The following is a 22,168-nucleotide window of genomic DNA, read 5'->3' as shown; positions in this document are numbered from 1 at the left end:
GCTATATGCTATATTCTATGTGCTATAATCTATATGTTATGTGTTATATTCTACATGTTATATTCTATATGTTAAATTCTATATGTTATATTCTATATGTTATATGCTTGAGTTTGTTTATTTTATTTTTACAGCGACAGTGCACATTAATCAACGTTTCAGTAAAAGTGCCGGTTTTAGCCAGCCGGCTAATTTTCAACTGCAGTCCCTGGGCAGGTTAAATGTTACATGGTATATGCTATATTTTATATTCTATATGCTATATGTTATATTCTATATGTTATATGCTATATTCTATATGCTATATGCTATATTCTATATGCTATATTCTATATATGCTCTATGTGATATGCTATATGTTATATGCTATATTCTATATGTTATATGCTATATGCTAAATTCTACATGTTATATGCTATATGCTAAATTCTACATGTTATTTTCTATATTCTATATGCTATATTCTATATGTTATATGCTATACGCTATATTCTATATGTTATATTCTATATTCTATATGCTATATTCTATATGTTATATGCTATACGCTATATTCTATATGTTATATGCTGTATGCTATATTATGTATGTTATAAGCTATATTCTATATGCTATATTCTATATGTTATATGCTATACGCTATATTCTATATGTTATATGCTGTATGCTATATTATGTATGTTATATGCTATACGCTATATTCTATATATTATATGCTATATGCTATATTATGTATGTTATAAGCTATATGCTATATTATGTATGTTATATGCTATATGCTATATTATATATGTTATATCCTACATTCTATATGCTATATGTTATATCCTACATTCTATATGCTATATTCTATATGTTATATGCTATACGCTATATTCTATATGTTATATGCTATATTCTATATATTGTATGCTATATGCTATATTATGTATGTTATAAGCAAATGCTATATTATGTATGTTATAAGCTATATGCTATATTATGTATGTTATATGCTATATGCTATATTATGTATTTTATATGCTATATGCTATATTATGTGAGTTATATGTTATATGCTATTTTATATATTTGATATGCTATATGCTATATTCTATATGCTAGATTATATGTTATATGCTATATGCTATATTATGTAAATTATGTTATATGTTATATGCTATAAGCTATATTATGTATTTTTTATGCTATATGCTATATTATGTGAGTTATATGTTATATGCTATTTTCTATATTTTATATGCTATATGCTATATTCTATATGCTAGATTATATGTTATATGCTATATACAATATTATGTATATTAGGTTATATGTTATATGCTATAAGCTATATTATCTATATTATGTTATATGCTATATTCTATATGCTATATTCTATATGCTATATGCTATATTCTACATGTTATATGCTATATGCTATATTCTATATGTTATATGCTATATTCTATATGTTATATGCTATATTCTATATTCTATATGCTATATGCTATATTCTACATGTTATATGCTATATTCTGTATGCTATATGCTATATTCTATATGTTATATGCTATATTCTGTATGCTATATGCTATATTCTATATGTTATATGCTATATTCTGTATGCTATATGCTATATTCTATATGTTATATGCTATTTGCTATATTCTATATGTTATATTCTATATGCTATATTCTATATGTTGTATGTTCTATGCTATATTCCATATGTTATATTCTGTATGCTATATTTTATATGCTATATTTTATGTGCTATATTCTATATGTTGTATGTTCTATATGTTATATTCTGTATGTTATCTGTTATATGCTATATTCTATATATTAAATGTTATGCTATATTCTATATGTTGTATTCTATGATATATATGTTATATGCTATATACTATATTCTATGTTATATTCTATATTCTATATGCTACATTCTATGAATATTCAATATGTTATATGCTATATTCTATATGTTAAATGTTATATTCTATATGTTATATTCTATATTCTATATGTTATTTTCTATATGTTATATTCTACATGTTATATTCTATATGTTATGTTCTATATGTTATATGTTATATTCTATATTCTATATGCTACATTCTATGTATATTCAATATGTTATATGCTATATTCTATATGTTAAATGTTATATTCTATATGTTATATTCTATATTCTATATGTTATTTTCTATATGTTATATTCTACATGTTATATTCTATATGTTATATTCTACATGTTATATTCTATATGTTATGTTCTATATTCTATATGTTATATGCTATTTTTTATGTTATATGCTATTTTATATGTTATATGCTATATTCTATATGTTATACGTTATGCTATATTCTATATGTTATATTCTATATTTTATATGTTACATGCTATATGCTATATTCTATGTGCTATAATCTATATGTTATGTGTTATATTCTACATGTTATATTCTACATGTTATATTCTATATGTTAAATTCTATATGTTATATTCTATATGTTATATGCTTGAGTTTGTTTATTTTATTTTTACAGCGACAGTGCACATTAATCAACGTTTCAGTAAAAGTGCCGGTTTTAGCCAGCCGGCTAATTTTCAACTGCAGTCCCTGGGCAGGTTAAATGTTACATGGTATATGCTATATTTTATATGCTATATGCTATATTCTATATGCTATATGTTATATTCTATATGTTATATGCTATATTCTATATGTTATATGCTATATTCTATATGCTATATGCTATATTCTATATGCTATATTCTATATGCTATATTCTATATGTTATATGCTATATTCTATATGCTATATGCTATATGCTATTTTCTATATGTTATATGCTATATTCTATATGCTATATGCTATTTTCTATATGTTATTCTATATTCTATATGCTATATTCTATATGTTATATGCTATATTCTATATGCTATATGCTATATTCTATATGCTATATTCTATATTCTATATGCTATATTCTATATGTTATATGCTATATTCTATATGCTATATGCTATATTCTATATGCTATATGCTATATGCTATTTTCTATATGTTATATGCTATATTCTATATGCTATATGCTATTTTCTATATGTTATTCTATATTCTATATGCTATATTCTATATGTTATATGCTATATTCTATATGCTATATGCTATATTCTATATGTTATATGCTATATGCTATTTTCTATATGTTATATGCTATATGCTATTTTCTATATGTTATATGCTATATGTTATATTCTATATGTTATATGCTATATTCTATATGCTATATGCTATATTCTATATGCTATATGCTATATGTTATATGCTATATGCTCTATGTGATATGCTATATGTTCTATGCTATATTCTATATGTTATATGCTATATGCTAAATTCTACATGTTATTTTCTATATTCTATATGCTATATTCTATATGTTATATGCTATACGCTATATTCTATATGTTATATGCTGTATGCTATATTATGTATGTTATAAGCTATATGCTATATGCTATATTCTATATGTTATATGCTATACGCTATATTCTATATATTATATGCTATATGCTATATCATGTATGTTATAAGCTATATGCTATATTATGTATGTTATATGCTATATGCTATATTCTATATGTTATATCCTACATTCTATATGCTATATGTTATATCCTACATTCTATATGCTATATTCTATATGTTATATGCTATACGCTATATTCTATATGTTATATGCTATATTCTATATATTGTATGCTATATGCTATATTATGTATGTTATAAGCAAATGCTATATTATGTATGTTATAAGCTATATGCTATATTATGTATGTTATATGCTATATGCTATATTATGTATTTTATATGCTATATGCTATATTATGTGAGTTATATGTTATATGCTATTTTATATATTTGATATGCTATATGCTATATTCTATATGCTAGATTATATGTTATATGCTATATGCTATATTATGTATATTATGTTATATGTTATATGCTATAAGCTATATTATGTATTTTTTATGCTATATGCTATATTATGTGAGTTATATGTTATATGCTATTTTCTATATTTTATATGCTATATGCTATATTCTATATGCTAGATTATATGTTATATGCTATATACAATATTATGTATATTAGGTTATATGTTATATGCTATAAGCTATATTATCTATATTATGTTATATGCTATATTCTATATGCTATATTCTATATGCTATATGCTATATTCTACATGTTATATGCTATATGCTATATTCTATATGCTATATGCTATATTCTACATGTTATATGCTATATGCTATATTCTATATGTTATATGCTATATTCTATATGTTATATGCTATATTCTGTATGCTATATGCTATATTCTATATGTTATATGCTATTTGCTATATTCTATATGTTATATGCTATATTCTGTATGCTATATGCTATATTCTATATGTTATATGCTATTTGCTATATTCTATATGTTATATGCTATATTCTGTATGCTATATGCTATATTCTATATGTTATATGCTATATTCTGTATGCTATTTGCTATATTCTATATGTTATATGCTATATTCTGTATGCTATTTGCTATATTCTATATGTTATATGCTATTTGCTATATTCTATATGTTATATGCTATATTCTGTATGCTATTTGCTATATTCTATATGTTATATGCTATTTGCTATATTCTATATGTTATATGCTATTTGCTATATTCTATATGTTATATGCTATATGCTTTATGCTGTTTTCTATTTGTTATATATGCGATATACTATATACTATATGTTATATGCTGTAAGCCACTGTGCATGGAGTCCTGCGAGAGCTTGCTCAAGTCTTAGTAGTGGTAGACTCATGTTTAGATGTTTCTAAATAGCCTGAGTGAGTGTGACAATTAACAAAACACAAGTAGGAGCTTCTACACACTGACTACCTGCTGCGTGCTATACAGACAATTGGCAATGGCATGGACTGTTGTGTGGTGTTGAATAGTGTTGAGAGAGAGAGACCACGCGTATACATACATATTACCTGCAGCATCATACTATAGGAGTGCATAGTCGTGGTCAAAAGTTTTGAGAATGACACAAAGATTAATTTTCACAAAGTCTGCTGCTTCAGTGTCTTTAGATATTTTTGTCAGATGTTACTATGGAATACTGAAGTATAATTACAAGCATTTCATAAGTGTCAAAGGCTTTTATTGACAATTGCATGAAGTTGATGCAAAGAGTCAATATTTGCAGTGTTGACCCTTCTTTTTCAAGACCTCTGCAATCTGCCCTGGCATGCTGTCAATTAACTTCTGGGCCACATCCTGACTGATGGCAGCCCATTCTTGCGTAATCAATGTTTGGAGTTTGTCAGAATTTGTGGGTTTTTGCTTGTCCACTGTCGTGGAAATTTCCTCTATTTACCAAATCATGGGAGCAAACCACAACACCAGTCAGAGTTAGTTATCAAAGTCCATCTTTAATTATATGAGCTCTATCACAACCCTGTGACTCTCAGATCAATTCAGTGTCTATCAATGAATTCTCTGAGAGCCCCCTCTACATTGCAACTGAGATCCTTTAATAGCAAAGAACACACATGGTCAGACAGCATAGGCATAATAAATCGTTCAGCTTTGTCACCTTACTCAAACCCCAGAACCATAAACCAATCCTCCATATCAACAGGCATATATCAAATCCATCCTATCTTGACAAGATCACAGAGACACACTGACTGGCACACAGACATTATGGAGCCAAGAGATACACGCTTGACCTCTCCCCTCTCTCCAGCCCAAACAACTTAGTCTTGACATAGAACAGATACTGCAAACCCTGCCATAGTATTATACAAAAATAACATTCTGATGAGAAGTAACTTACAAACATATGATGAATATAAAACATCTTACCTATGTTACCACCTAATTCTGATTATTCCCCAACACCACCCGCCTCTGAGGAATGGGATAAAGGTCTGGGGAGTTTCCTGTCCATGGACCCAAAATATCGATGTTTTGTTCCCCAAGCCACTTAGTTATCACTTTTGCCTTATGGCAAGATGCGCCGTCATCCTGGAAAAGGCATTGTTCATCACCAAACTGTTCCTGGATGTTTGGGAGAAGTTGTTCTCGAAGGATGTGTTGGTACCATTCTTTGTTCATGACTGTGTTCTTAGGCAAAATTGTGAGTGAGCCCACTCCCTTGGCTGAGAAGCAACCCCACACAAGAATGGTCTCAGGATACTTTACTGTTGGCATGACACAGGACTGATGGTAGCGCTCACCTTGTCTTCTCCAGACAAGCTTTTTTTCCGGTTGCCATAAACAATCGGAAAGGGGATTCATCAGAGAAAATTACTTTACCCCAGTCCTCAGCAGTCCAATCCCTGTACCTTTTGCAGAATATCAGTCTGTCCCTGATGTTTTTCCTGGAGAGAAGTGGCTTCTTTGCTGCCCTTCTTGACACCAGGCCATCCTCTAAAAGTCTTCGCCTCACTGTGCGTGCAGATGCACTCACACCTGCCTGCTGCCATTCCTGAGCAAGCTCTGTACTGGTGGTGCCCCGATCCAGCAGCTGAATCAACTTTAGGAGACGGTCCTGGCGCTTGCTGGACTTTCTTGGGCGCCCTGAAGCCTTCTTCACAACAATTGAACCGCCTGTGAAGCCCTTTTTGTGTGAAGCAATGATGACGGCACGTGTTTCCTTGCAAGGAACCATGGTTGACAGAGGAAGAACAATGATTCCAAGCACCACCCTCCTTTTGAAGCTTCCAGTCTGTTATTCGAACTCAATCAGAATGACAGAGTGGCCTCCAGCCTTGTCGTAGTCAGCACTCTCACCTGTGTTAACGAGAGAATCACTGAGATGATGTCAGCTGGTCCTTTTGTGGCAGGGCTGAAATACAATGGAAATGTTTATTGGGGATTCAGTTCATTTGCATGGCAAAGAGGGACTTTGCAATTCATCTGATCACTCTTCATCACATTCTGGAGTATATGCAAATTGCCATCATACAAACTGAGGCAGCAGACTTTGTGAAAATTAATATTTGCTTCATTCTCAAAACTTTTGTATACATATGTTCTCTACTTCAGTAGTATCCATGATTCCATGATTCCATGATTCCATGATCCATGATTCCATGGTAGATCTTCTAGATAGGGAATTCTATCACATTAATGATCCCTGTTGTCTGTTCTCTTTAATCCTCTACCTCCACCCTACCCCTCCTCCACCCACCCCTCCTCTATGTCCACCCCTAACCCTCCTATGTCCTCCCCTAACCCTCCACCCCTAACCCTTCACCAACACCCTACCCTGTTCCCCCAGCCCCCCTCAGAGAGAGGGGGCCTGAAGAAGAGGTATAACTCCATATCCCAGAGTGAGATGGATACTGGCCCCTCGGTGCCCATCTTCCTGCAACAGGGTTCAGCTGTGCCCCCCATCCCAGCGCTGGCTGGCACCAGCCCAATAGACCAGTACTCCCGCATCATGTTCCCCCTGGCCTTCGCACTCTTCAACCTCTTCTACTGGATCATATACCTGGGCAAGGACACCATGGAACAGGCCAGGTATGTGTTCATAAAGTCTCTATTCTGTTCTGTTATGACATCATGGAACATGCCAGGTATGTATTCATAAAGTCTCTATTCTGTTCTCTTATGACATCATGGAACATGCCAGGTGTGGGTTATTAAGGTCTATATTCTGTTCTGTTATGACATCATGGAACATCATGGTATGGGATATTAAGGTCTCTATTCTGCTGTGTTATGACATCATGGAAGATCATGGTATGGGATATTAAGGTCTCTATTCTGTTCTGTTATGACATCATGGAACATCATGGGGCCGAAGATAGCGAGGTAAAGAAGAGGAAACGAGCAGACTGATTTGGAAATAATTTATTCAATTTTAGATTTGTTATTTTTTTATGATTTAATTTTGTATTTTGTATTTTGTATATTCTATAACTCTCAAACTCAACTCTGGACCTCAAAGCCAGTTCCACTGTGTTTTTTTCATTGTTCATCTATAATCAGGGAGACCTGGGACACCATGGGTGTGTGAAATGAATTATCAGGTAGAACAGTGAACCAGAAGACTCCGGACCTCAGAATTTAATACTCCTGGTCTATAACGTTCAAATACTGGTGTGTCGGTGCAATGATAAACAGATCATGTATGACTTACTGATCACAGAAGTCTCCCAAATGGCACCCCATTCCCTATATAGTGCACTACTGTTGACCAGGGCCCATAGGGTAGTGCACTACTGTTGACCAGGGCCAATAGGGTAGTGTACTACTGTTGACCCGGGCCCATAGGGTAGTGTACTATTGTTGACCAGGGCCCACAGGGTAGTGTACTACTGTTGACCAGGGCCCATAGGGTAGTGCATAGGGTAGTGCACTACTGTAGGGTAGCATTTGGAACACACTGTTTCAACTGCATAGTTGACCGTTCTGAATCTGTATCCACAACACAGACCCACTGTATGTAACTCTGCCTTCTGATGATGAGCTGCAGCAGCAAAACAATTAATACCCACTGTTTTATTCAACACTGTTTTTGTCAAAGACTTTTATCCAGACAGTAAAGACATGAATAATGTCTGACGCTGGAACAGCCCCATGAGTTGTAGACACAAAAGGCGAAGCGGGTCGCTAGCTGGAGGATGTTAGATGGTTCTGTTGTAGGGAGGGAGGGAGGGAGGGAGAAAGAGAGAGAGAGAGAGAGAGAGAGAGAGAGAGAGGGAGCACAAGGCATAGAGGAGCTCAATTAAATTTAAAAGAGAAAATGTGCATCAAACAGTCACCTCTTGTTTTACATAAGGTTTACCTGGGGGTTGGCAAAAACCCAGCCAGTGCTTGCATCCCAATGGCACCATATTCCCTATGTAGTGCACTACTTTTGACCAGAGCTTTTGTCAGAAGTAGTGCACTACACAGGGAATAGGGTGCAGACAGTAATTTGAGTAATAATGCTCCTTCTCCACGGGGAGTGGATATGAGAGTCAGAGAAATCCCTGCTTGTTACGTTGTAACATTAGACACATAAAAAACAACTATTCACTTTGCTCCTCTTATAACTGAGCCACTTAGAGAACACAAAGCTCCGTGTCTGACTGAGAGAGGGAGACACACACACGCACATGCACATACACGCATACGGTATCAGTCGAAAGTTTGGACACACCTACTCGTTTTTCTTTATTTTTACTATTTTCTACATTGTAGAATAATAATGAAGACATAAAAAACATGAAATAACACATATGGAATCATGTAGTAACCAAAAAAGTATATTTTATATTTGAGGTTCTTCAAAGTAGCCACCCTTTGCCTTGATGACAGCTTTGCACACTATTAGCATTCTCTGAACCAGCTTCATGAGGTAGTCACCTGGAATGCATTTCAACTAACAGGTGTGTCTTGTTAAAAATGAATTTGTGGAGTTTGGGTTTTGTCCAACTAACTATTTGTTTTTCAGCAGGACAATGACCCAACACACCTCCAGGTGGAGGGAGTGCTGCATCAGATGACCTGGCCTCCACAATCCCCCGACCTCAAGCCAATTTAGATGGTTTGGGATGAGTTGGACTGCAGTGTTTTTTAAAAATATGTATTTTAACCTTTTATTTAACTAGGCAAGTCAGTTAAGAACAGATTATTATTTTCAATGACAGCCTAGGAACAGTGGGTTAACAGCCTTCTTCAGGGGCAGAACAACAGATTTGATCTTGTCAGCTCGGGGATTTGATCTTGCAACCTTTTGGTTACTAGTCCAACGCTCAAACCACTAGGCCACCTTCCGCCCCGAGAATGAAGGAAAAGCAGCCAACAAGTGTTCAGCATATGTGGGAACTCCATCGAGATGGTTGGAAAAGCATTTCAGGTGTAGCTGGTTGAGAGAATGCCAAGCGTGTGCAAAGCTGTCATCAAGGCAAAGGGTGGCTACTTTGAAGAATCTAAAATATATTTTGATTTTGTTTAACACATGTTTGGTCACTACATGATTGTGTGTGTTATTTCATAGTTTTGATGTCTTCACTATTATTCTGCATATATTCTAAAATAGTAAAAATAAAGAAAAACCCTTGAATGAGTAGGTGTGTCCAAACTTTTGACTGGTACTGTACTTACAGTACATATAGATGATACAGAGACAAGAGGGAGAGAGACTACAGCGACTACAGAGTGACCAAAGAGACTACAGAGACTACAGAGAGACTACAGAGACTACAGAGACTACAGCGAGACTACAGAGACTACAGAGACACTACAGAGACTACAGAGAGACTACAGAGACTACAGAGAGACTACAGAGACTACAGAGAGACTACAGAGACTACAGAGATACTACCATAGACTACAGAGACTAGAGAGAGACTACAGAGACTACAGAGAGACTACAGAGACTACAGAGACAAGAGGGAGAGAGACTACAGAGTGACCAAAGAGACTACAGAGACTACAGAGAGACTACCAAGAGACTACAGAGACTACAGAGTGACCAACGAGACTACAGAGAGACTACAGAGACTACTGAGACACTACAGAGACACTACAGAGACTACAGAGACTACAGAGACTAGAGAGAGACTACAGAGAGACTACAGAGATACTACAGAGACTACAGAGAGACTACAGAGACTAGAGAGACACTACAGAGAGTACAGAGACTACAGAGAGAGTACAGAGACTACAGAGACTACAGAGAAACTACAGAGACACTACAGAGAGACTACAGAAATTACAGAGAGACTACATAGACACTACAGAGACACTACAGAGACTACAGAGAGACTGCAGAGAGACTGCAGAGAGACTGCAGAGAGACTACAGAGAGACTACAGAGAGACTACAGAGACTACAGAGAGACTACAGAAACACTACAGAGACTACAGACACTACAGAGACACTACAGAGACACTACAGAGACACTACAGAGAGACTACAGAGACTACAGAGACAGTACATAGACTACAGAGACACGACAGAGATATAGTGAGAGACTACAGAGAGATAGTGAAAGACTACAGAGACTACCGAGAGACTACAGAGATATAGTGAGAGACTACAGAGAGATAGTGAAAGACTACAGAGACTACAGAGAGACTACAGAGATATAGTGAGAGACTACAGAGAGATAGCAAGAAACTACAGAGAGATAGTGAGAGACCACAGAGATATAGTGAGAGACTACTGAGAGATAGTGAGAGACTACAGAGAGATAGCGAGAAACTACAGAGAGATGGTGAGAAACTACAGAGAGATAGCGAGAGACCACAGAGAGATAGTGAGAGACTACAGAGAGATAGTGAGAGACTACTGAGGGATAGCAACAGAGACACTACAGACAGACTACAGGAAGACTACTGAGTGATAGCGAGAGACTACTGAGGGATAGCAACAGATTGCAGAGACTACAGAGAGACTGCAAATAGATAGTGAGAGACTACAGTGAGTCTACAGAGAAATAGTGAGAGACTACAGACAGACTACAGAGAGACCACAGACAGACTACAGACAGACTACAGAGAGACCACAGACAGACTACAGACAGACTACAGACAGACTACAGAGAGACTACAGACAGACTACAGACAGACTACAGACAGACCACAGAGAGACTACAGACAGACTACAGAGAGACTACAGAGAAACATATAGACTACAGAGAAACATATAGACTACAGAGAGATGGAGAGAGATGATGAAGAGACATGAGGGAGAGAGATTGTACAGAGAGAATAGAGCGAGAAACACACACACACACACACACACGTGCACGCACACACACATACACACACACACACACACACACACACACACACACACACACACACACACACACACACACACACACACACACACACACACACACACACACACAGGGAGCAGTCGTTACATAAGAGTGTGGAGTGTAAATCTGCCCATCATGTTCCTGTCACAGAATGTTGATGCTTGTCTGCCGAGAACGTTCTGCACTACAAGGACAGAGACAAGATGGTGGACCCTGCTGTAGCTACTGGAACGGATATCTTTAACTCTTATTCTCTCTGACTTTGGAGCTTTCAAGTGTATATTCAGAGAACAGAGGGCATAACGTCTCTGACTTCGAGAGAACTGAAAGATATACAACCTATATACAAGATATATTGTCAGTGAAAGATATACAACCTCTTTGACTTTCTCTGTGTGTTTCTGTCTCTGTGTGTGTGATTTGCCTCACTCCTCATGTTGTGTGTTTCTGTGTGTTTCTGTCTCTGTGTGTGTGACTTGCCATGATTTGCCTCACTCCTCATGTTGTGTGTTTCTGTGTGTTTCTGTGTGTTTCTGTCTCTGTGTGTTTGATTTGCCTCACTCCTCATGTTGTGTGTTTCTGTGTGTTTTCTGTCCATGCAGAGATGATTGACCCTCTTGCTCCAACTGATGTGTCATCTACGGGGAATGTTCTGCAGAGACCTTGTTCATTGATCTCTGTCCTTCGCTCTACCAACAAGTACTCAACGTACACACTACTTTCAGTCCACACAGGAAATGAATATGAAAAAAAAAAATGTCCGACCACATGTCTATTCTGTTCACATGTTGCTCTGCCCAGACCTGGGATCAGTTATTGAAGAGGTGTCCTTGTCGTTGGCAGAGCTTTGCTTTAAAAATGGATGCATTTGGTACTTATGATTCTCCACACAAACAAACAAACAAACAAACAAACAAACAAACAAACAAACAAACAAACAAACGGAGAAACACACAAATGTAAAAAAAGTGGATGATATAATCTATGATGTCTGTAACTGGTGATGCAACATTGAACCAATGCTGGTCAGAAACCTGCTGTGCTCTACAGAGTCACAGGCCCCACTACAACACTGATCCAAGAGATCCTCTCCTCATCCCCCTCTCCTCTCCTCATCCTCCTCTCCTCTCCTCTCCTCATCTCATCCCCCTCTCCTCATCCCCCTCTCCTCTTCTCATCCTCCTCATCTCATCCCCCTCTCCCCATCCCTTTCTCCTCTCCTCATCTCCCTCTCCTCTTCTCATCCTCCTCATCTCATCCCGCTCTCCCCATCCCTTTCTCCTCTCCTCTTCTCATCCTCCTCTCCTCATCTCATCCCCCTCTCCTCTCCTCACCCCCTCTCCTCTCCTCATCCTTCTCTCCTCTCCTCACCCCCTCTCCTCTCCTCACGCCCTCTCCTCTCCTCACCCCCTCTCCTCTTCTCATCCTCCTCCCCTCTCCTCACCCCCCTCTCCTCACCCCCCTCTCCTCATCCCCCTCTCCTCTCCTCTCCTCACCCCCCTCTCCTCACCCCCCTCTCCTCAACTTTTAAAAAAGTTGTGCAAGGTACTTTTTAAAAATGTTTTTTGTTTTGTTTTGATTGGAAGGGGTTTCAATGGCGCTGTTTTTTCCTTCTTTCTTATCACATGATGTGCAAGATGGACAACATTTATCACATGATTGTTATGATTGTAGTGTTTTTAGATTAATATACTGTATGTTTTATGAATGTTATCATCTTGTCTGAATGTTATCATCTTGTCTGAATGTTATCACCTTGTCTGAATGGTATCATCTTGTCTGAATGTTATCATCTTGTCTGAATGTTATCATCTTGTCTGAATGTTATCATCTCATCTGAATGTTATCACCTTGTCTGACTTGATGTGCTGTGTGTCTGCAGATTGAATGAATGTGTCACGATCGTCATATTGAGTAGACCAAAGCGCAGCGTGGTGTGAATGCATAATTTAATGAATGGACGAAAAAACACGAAGTACACTAAAACAAACAAAACAAACTAACCAGAAGACCGTGACCGCTATAGAAACTGAGTGCTAACATGCAACATGACATAGAAAATAACCCACGAACCACAATACAAAACAGGCTACCTAAATATGGATTCCCAATCAGAGACAATGGCAAACACCTGCCTCTGATTGAGAACCATATCAGGCCAAAACACATAGAAACAGACTAACTAGACATGCAACATAGAATGCCCACTCATATCACACCCTGACCAAACAAAACATAGAGACAAACAACTCAAATAATGTTCAGAGTGTGACAGAATGTTATCATCTTGTCTGAACGTTATCATCTTGTCTGAATTGATGGGATGTGTGTCTGCAGATTGAATGAATGTTATCATCTTGTCTGAATGTTATCATCTTGTCTGAATGTTATCATCTTGTCTGACTTGATGTGCTGTGTGTCTGCAGATTGAATGAATGTTATCATCTTGTCTGAATGTTATAATTTTGTCTGAATGTTATCATCTTGTCTGAACATTATCATCTTGTCTGAATGTTATCATCTTGTCTGAATGTTATCATCTTGTCTGAATGTTATCATCTTGTCTGAATGTTATCATCTTGTCTGAATGTTATCATCTTGTCTGAATGTTATCATCTTGTCTGAATGTTATCATCTTGTCTGAATGTTATCATCTTGTCTGAATGTTATCATCTTGTCTGACTTGATGTGCTGTGTCTCTGTAGATTGAATGATTGAATGTCTTGCTACCAACGTTCTATGAGAAATTATACGGATTGTCCAAACATTTGACACAATAAACTTTTGTTAAAAACTATATCCTATGTTATTATTAATACAGTATATCCTATGTTATTATTAATACACTATATCCTATGTTATTATAAACACACTATATCCTATGTTATTATTAATAAAGTACAGTGGGGCAAAAAAAGTATTTAGTCAGCCACCAATTGTGCAAGTTCTCCCACTTGAAAAGATGAGAGAAGCCAGAAAATCACATTGTAGGATTTTTAATGAATTTATTTGCAAATTATGGTGGAAAATAAGTATTTGGTCAATAACAAAAGTTTATCTCAATACTTTGTTATATACCCTTTGTTGGCAATGACAGAGGTCAAATGTTTTCTGTAAGTCTTCACAAGGTTTTCACACACTGTTGCTGGTATTTTGGCCCATTCCTCCATGCAGGTCTCCTCTAGAGCAATGATGTTTTGGAGCTGTTGCTGGGCAACATGGACTTTCAACTCCCTACAAATATTTTCTATGGGGTTGAGATCTGGAGACTGGCTAGGCCACTCCAGGACCTTGAAATGCTTCTTACGAAGCCACTCCTTCGTTGCCCGGGCAGTGTGTTTGAGATCATTGTCATGCTGAAAGACCCAGCCACGTTTCATCTTCAATGCCCTTGCTGATGGAAGGAGGTTTTCACTCAAAATCTCACGATACATGGCCCCATTCATTCTTTCCTTTACACAGATCAGTCGTCCTGGTCCCTTTGCAGAAAAACAGCCCCAAAGCATGATGTTTCCACCCCCATGCTTCACAGTAGGTATGGTGTTCTTTGGATGCAACTCAGCATTCTTTGTCCTCCAAACCCGACGAGTTGAGTTTTTACCAAAATTTCTATTTTGGTTTCATCTGACCATATGACATTCTCCCAATCTTCTTCTGGATCATCCAAATGCTCTCTAGCAAACTTCAGACGGGCCTGGATATGTACTGGCTTAAGCAGGGTTACACGTCTGGCATTGCAGGATTTGAGTCCCTGGCGGCGTAGTGTGTTACTGATGGTAGGCTTTGTTACTTTGGTCCCAGCTCTCTGCAGGTCATTCACTAGGTCCCCCCGTGTGGTTCTGGGATTTTTGCTCACCGTTCTTGTGATCATTTTGACCCCACGGGGTGAGATTTTGCGTGGAGCCCCAGATCAAGGGAGATTATCAGTGGTCTTATATGTCTTCCATTTCCTAATAATTGCTTTCTTCAAACCAAGCTGCTTACCTATTGCAGATTCAGTCTTTCCAGCCTGGTGCAGGTCTACAATTTTGTTTCTGGTGTCCTTTGACAGCTCTTTGGTCTTGGCCATAGTGGAGTTTGGAGTGTGACTGTTTGAGGTTGTGGACAGGTGTCTTTTATACTGATAACAAGTTCAAACAGGTGCCATTAATACAGGTAATGAATGGAGGACAGAGGAGCCTCTTAAAGAAGAAGTTACAGGTCTGTGAGAGAGAAATCTTGCTTGTTTGTAGGTGACCAAATACTTATTTTCCACCATAATTTGCAAATAAATTCATTAAAAATCCTACAATGTGATTTTCTGGATTTTTTTTCTCTCATTTTGTCTGTCATAGTTGAAGTGTACCTATGATGAAAATTACAGGCCTCTCTCATCTTTTTAAGTGGGAGAACGTGCACAATTGGTGGCTGACTAAATACTTTTTTGCCCCACTGTATATCCTATGTTATTATTAATACACTATATCCTATTGATTGTATTAATTGGTTTTCCCTGTTCATTGCAAAGTTCAATGAACTACCAACATAAATCAATATAAGGATAACGCTGGAATGATACTAATTGTATTTTGGCTGTTCGGTTCTAGTGGTCTGGACGGAAAGGTAGAAGATATTTTTCTCTTCATTACGCTCATCCACTTGTCCCTTTAATTTGTTTCTCTGCGATGGAAACCGCTCATCCACTTGTCCCTTTAATTTGTTTCTCCGCGATGGAAACCGCTCATCCACTTGTCCCTTTAATTTGTTTTTCCGCGATGGAAACCGCTCATCCACTTGTCCCTTTAATTTGTTTCTCCGCGATGGAAACCGCTCATCCACTTGTCCCTTTAATTTGTTTCTCCGCGATGGAAACCGCTCATCCACTTGTCCCTTTAATTTGTTTCTCTGCGATGGAAACCGCTCATCCACTTGTCCCTTTAATTTGTTTCTCCGCGATGGAAACCGCTCATCCACTTGTCCCTTTAATTTGTTTCTCCGCGATGGAAACCGCTCATCCACTTGTCCCTTTAATTTGTTTCTCCGCGATGGAAACCGCTCATCCACTTGTCCCTTTAATTTGTTTCTCTGCGATGGAAACCGCTCATCCACCACCATCATTACTCGCCGGTGTTTGATATTTTGGTAGGATGTACGCATGCGCCTCTCATTGGGTTCTCGGAGCTTTTCGGAGTAAGTTGGATGCGCGTCCTCCTCACTCGCATCCCGAAAGCACATCGAACCTGTGACGATGGGGAAGCTCAGGAAACACCGCTTTGGAATGTTGACTTTTTCCTTCTTTTGTACTTTTATCTGCTGTGCGCAAAGGTAAATTGGTGATTGTGTTTGTACGCCCATTCTTCAAATCTCCATTGCATGGCATGTATCCTAGGCTATTTAAAGCGCCGTCCCGTTGTATCTTGTTTTTAAGTAGGTATTTGCTTGCAAACCACCTTATGTTCTGTCTTCGCCCTCAGCGCCAAAGATCTGAGGGATCCCAGTAACATGCCGCTGGTTAAAGACACGGTCGACAGACTGATGAAAGGCTACGACATTCGGTTGAGGCCAGATTTCGGAGGTAAGCAGAAAGACCAAAGGAAAGCAAATCGAGATGATGAATGTCATGTTTGCTGCCATTTATGACGTGCAGTGCAATACATGTTTAATGAATTGCTGCAAAAAAAACCTCTGGTACAATTGTTCTCATCGTGATAAATCTTCCATCCATAGACTAGGCTACCTCTCCAATTACAGTGTTAATACAGTGTAATAGCCTTCCATCCAAATATAACACGTATTTTTCAAGTCACCAAAAACCTTTTCCAATGTACCACCTTCAAATGATGAAATAAGACATGCTAGCCTATTCTGTATGGAGAAGAAGGGTCTTTAACTTGACGATCGATTCTATTCGCAGCGGGTAGCCTATTGAACTTCTGGTTGCCTACCATTCTGTTTGAATGGAAAATCATCAAGGGAGTTACCAACTGATGATGCCGATGATTCTAGTCATTTTAATTGACAACGATGATCATTAAGACTGCATAAAACATGCATTATTTAAACTGATGATGAGAGAACTTGGTGACATATCATTGACAGCAACCTACTGGTAGAATAACGGTCACCAAGAATTCCGTTCTCCTTTAATAACCTGCTTTTCTTCGCTTCACAGGTGCGCCGGTGGCCGTGGGGATGAACATAGACATAGCCAGCATTGACATGGTGTCTGAAGTCAATATGGTACGTGCATCATTATCATCCTCCTTACATGTTTCTCAGTATGCCTGGTTGAGTAGATTCGTATAGAGAAACCTATAACGCATTGTCAATCCATGTTTGACAGGGAACTTAATGCATGTCACGTTCTGCATTATGGGGAATTATGTTAACGACGTGTGGTTGGGGAGTCTGATGTTAGTTTGATTCTATACAGGAATCGATTCTCAGCTCTGCATTTAGATGTTTTTCCGGACATGGGTGGTTGGTGTCTATTGGTTCCCATTTGAATTCAAAACACACGCTCACTGGCGCACTTCTACAGACATCCTTGCGTGCACAATCAACGCCGAGGCTGTGGCGTCTTCTGTTTCGGTTTCTTGTATCAAGCCATTGACTGCTATCATTTTGTTTGACATGACAGCGGCGCGCTATAACGCCAAAAATGAAGAAGATTAAGGGAAAAACCGAGAGAATTCCCATTTTCTCTCATAGTACAAAAACATTTTCTTCAACGTGATTGCACCGCGCTCTCCTTTGGGAGAGGTATCTAGTTCCAGCTTCACTTCACTTTGAAGCGCGACGGTGGAGCGCATCATCAGCTACGTAAATGATCCCCCCTCCCCCTGTCAGATCATGAGCGATGACGTAGATATGTGTTAAATAGAACATGTCTGGACATACGATGGCAACCACGAGGGTATTTAATCGAGCTCCACTACACAATGTTATGAGTATGTCCCTAATGGCACCCTACTCCATATGTAGTGAACTACTTTTGACCAGAGTCCCATGGGTCCTAGTCAAAAGTGGTGTACATTATAGGGAATTAAAAAAGTAGTGTACATTATAGGGTATTTTAAAAAGTAGTGTACAATATAGAGAATAGGGGTGTCATCTGTCTCCGTGCTGTAGAAAACCACTAGGTGCATAGAGATGGTATGAGGAGGATCTCTCTCCCCCTCTCTCTCTCTCTCTCTCTCTCTCTCTCTCTCTCTCTCTCTCTCTCTCTCTCTGTGTGCTCTGTGCTCTGGATAAGAAGTAGGCATCTTACGTAACATTGTATCAATGGTTTGCTCTGGAGGAGGCTTGTAGGGGAGAGTTCTGTTCTCCTTACCCAACTGATCCGTTGTTGCATTTGGCATGGTTTTTCCCAGTGGATTTTATTGCAAATATGTAATTGAATTTACCTGAGTGCATTTTGCCCAGATAAGACTTGCGTGGCAAGACAGTGCATTGTGTTAGTTGGTTAGATGGCTTGGTTGGTTGGGGCTTGATGCTGGAAACACAGTGAGTTGTGTGTTGCTGTGAAGTTTTATTCCTGTGTGGACCATGTGTACTGAATCACTGAGCTTGCTATAATGCTATAGGTCTGCCTGGATAAAAGCATCATCAGCTGAATTACCATAGTATTTCCTGTGAGGAAGGGATGTGGAAGTTAGTTTTGGTTAAAGAGGATGCAGCTAGGCTGAAATGATGAAAGGGCTGTGGGGTTCCTCTGGGATGTCAACCAGTGATCATCTCTCCCTTTCTCCCTCCCTCCTCCCCCCTTCACACCTCCCTCCCTCCCTCCCTCCCTCCTCTGCTTTTTAAATGCCTGGCTGCGTCCTCTCGGTCTCTGACCTGGATTTCCACGTAAGCCACCTTTATCTCTCTAAAGGGTGATGTTACTTTAAAACTCAGAATCCACATCTACAGACGTTCATCTGTAATAAACAAAACACGGCTTCATACAGCCAGCCACTCAGTGTGTAACAAAACTGTGCACGAAAGAGCGAACAGAACAGATTAGTAGAGAGAGAGAGGAAGAGAGAGAGAGAGAAAGAGAGAGAGAGTACTGACGTCATGCCAACTCCCTGTAGCTATAAGAACATTCTCATTTCATTTCACGGAGGAGAGAGAATTGGCTTGCAGGGCAGGAGCATAAGCATGGTTCTCCTCTCATCCTCTATTCCTCTCCTCTCATCCTCTATTCCTCTCCTCTCATCCTCTATTCCTCTCCTCTCATCCTCTATTCCTCTCCTCTCATCCTCTATTCCTCTCCTCTTATCCTCTCCTCTCATCCTCTATTCCTCTCCTCTCATCCTCTATTCCTCTCCTCTCATCCTCTATTCCTCTCCTCTCATCCTCTCATCCTCTCCTCTCATCCTCTATTCCTCTCCTCTCATCCTCTATTCCTCTCCTCTCATCCTCTCTTCTTCTCCTCTCGTCCTCTCATCCTCTCCTCTCATCCTCTATTCTTCTCCTCTCATCCTCTACTCTCATCCTCTATTCCTCTCCTCTCTTCCTCTCCTCTCATCCTCTATTCTTCTCCTCTCATCCTCTACTCTCATCCTCTATTCCTCTCCTCTCATCCTCTATTCCTCTCCTCTCATCCTCTATTCCTCTCCTCTCATCCTCTCATCCTCTCCTCTCATCCTCTATTCCTCTCCTCTCATCCTCTATTCCTCTCCTCTCATCCTCTCTTCTTCTCCTCTCGCCCTCTCATCCTCTCCTCTCATCCTATATTCTTCATCTCTCATCCTCTACTCTCATCCTCTATTCCTCTCCTCTCTTCCTCTCCTAAAAACGGCTGCACGGCCGACGCATTTAGACGAAATGAAAACTGCCAAAAATATGATCTCTCTCCCTCCCTCCCTCTCTCGCTCTCTCCCTCTCTCCAATCTCCTTCATTCTCCCTTCTCTCTCTCTCTCTCTCTCTCTCTCTCTCTCTCTCTCTCTCTCTCTCTCTCTCTCTCTCTCTATCTCTCTCTCTGTCTCTCTCTATCTCTTTTCCCCTCTTCCTCATTCTCCCCTCTCTCCATCGTCCCACACATAGTCATTATTACCTTCTGAATGTGAATCCTCCTCTCATGGTTATGTAACAACCTTCCTTCTAACAACAGACAGGTTGGTGGTACAGGAGTTCCTCTCTGTCTCCTCTTACAACAGACAGGTTGGTGGTACTGGAGTTCCTCTCTGTCTCCTATAACAACAGACAGGTTGGTGATACTGGAGTTCCTTTCTGTCTCCTCTAACAACAGACAGGTTGTTGGTACTGGAGTTTCAGAGCCAGCTTCAAACAGACAGGTTGTTGGTGGTACTGGCGTTTCAGAGCCAGCTTCAAACAGACAGGTTGTTGGTTGCTCCTCTGTCGTTCTCCTTCTCAGATCTCCAGTCTTGAAGACTGAAGTTGCATCCAGAGTTGGAGTCATTTCCATTTAAGTTCCAGTCGATTCATAAAGCAAACCAAATTTCAAATGCCCATTCCAAATGTTGCTAATTCAAAGGGTTAGGGTTATACAGAATGCTTTATTTGGGAATTTCAGTGTTCTTCCTGAGTTGACTGGAATTGAAATGGGATTGACGGCGACCCTGGTTGCATCCAAAATGCCACTCTATATATGAAATGCACTTCTTCAGGGCTTTGGTTAAGGTCATGGCTAAAAGAAAGGCACCATATAGAAGGAATAAGTTACCATTTCAGATGAGTGGTTTGAATTTCAGCTCCTTCCTGGTCATCATGTCTTCCATGACATCCCAGGGTAGCCCACAAGAAATCACTGGAGCAAAAGTCTGATTTTGAAAAATAAGGAACCATATAATTATAATTAATTATATAATTAAGCAATAATACTGTACATGAGAGGCCATGTGTTATGATATATTTTTTATCATGGCTGTGATGTGGTCATGGCCACGAGGTTGTCAAAGTGGCCTTTTTAGGCGCTCTCTGGTCGTTAGTTCTATTTGTATGGACTGCCATGTAAAGCAAAACTACCCAAGCGCTGTTTGATAGTTTCAGAACCTTGGTTTCTAGGGACGCTGTCCATGGTTCTGAAAACAGCGCACCTCCGGTCCACGCACAGGAAAATGTCATGTCAGATGGAAACATTGTATAGAGGCACTGTCCATGGTTTTGAAAACAACGCTGAACATTTTTATCAAAGACATTGATACATCAGATCAGAATAGAAACCACAAATATTTTTTTTTCCCCGGATGGTCACAGTATCGACAGCTATTTATTTGCACATTTCCACAGGGCAGAGCTCGTTCCCCCAGGTTCTCATACATGCTGCCACAACTATTCTACACTATCTGTCTCTCTGCAGTGATTTTCTGTGGTTCTTGGTGTCTTTCTTTTTAGGTCTTCTTTTATTTTGAATGAG

General features: G+C 38.6%; 2 protein-coding genes across 3 annotated transcripts in view; both read left to right on the top strand.

Moving 5' to 3' along the window:
- The window catches only part of LOC110504541 (gamma-aminobutyric acid receptor subunit alpha-6), a 25,329-nt gene extending 11,567 nt beyond the window's left edge, over positions 1-13,762 (top strand). The window contains exons 9-10 of the mRNA XM_090221532.1: positions 7,344-7,585; positions 13,705-13,762. Coding sequence (XP_090077658.1) covers positions 7,344-7,585; positions 13,705-13,762 — 300 coding nt within the window. The remainder of the gene's footprint in view (positions 1-7,343; positions 7,586-13,704) is intronic.
- Positions 13,763-16,917: 3,155 nt separating this feature from the next.
- LOC110504363 (gamma-aminobutyric acid receptor subunit beta-2) overlaps positions 16,918-22,168 on the top strand; it is a 90,447-nt gene continuing 85,196 nt past the window's right edge. The window contains exons 1-3 of one of the 2 annotated variants that reach the window (XM_036969731.2): positions 16,918-17,126; positions 17,276-17,376; positions 17,974-18,041. In XM_036969731.2, the coding sequence (XP_036825626.1) occupies positions 17,050-17,126; positions 17,276-17,376; positions 17,974-18,041 (246 nt within the window). In that variant the 5' untranslated portion in view covers positions 16,918-17,049. The remainder of the gene's footprint in view (positions 17,127-17,275; positions 17,377-17,973; positions 18,042-22,168) is intronic. The other variant, XM_036969732.2, reaches the window with a different exon arrangement.

This window comes from Oncorhynchus mykiss, chromosome 25, assembly GCF_057628025.1.
Source record: "Oncorhynchus mykiss isolate SJ-2025 chromosome 25, ASM5762802v1, whole genome shotgun sequence".
Taxonomy (NCBI): domain Eukaryota; kingdom Metazoa; phylum Chordata; class Actinopteri; order Salmoniformes; family Salmonidae; genus Oncorhynchus; species Oncorhynchus mykiss.
Note: the sequence above shows the minus strand (reverse complement) of the source record. Positions and strands in the feature narration are given on the sequence as shown.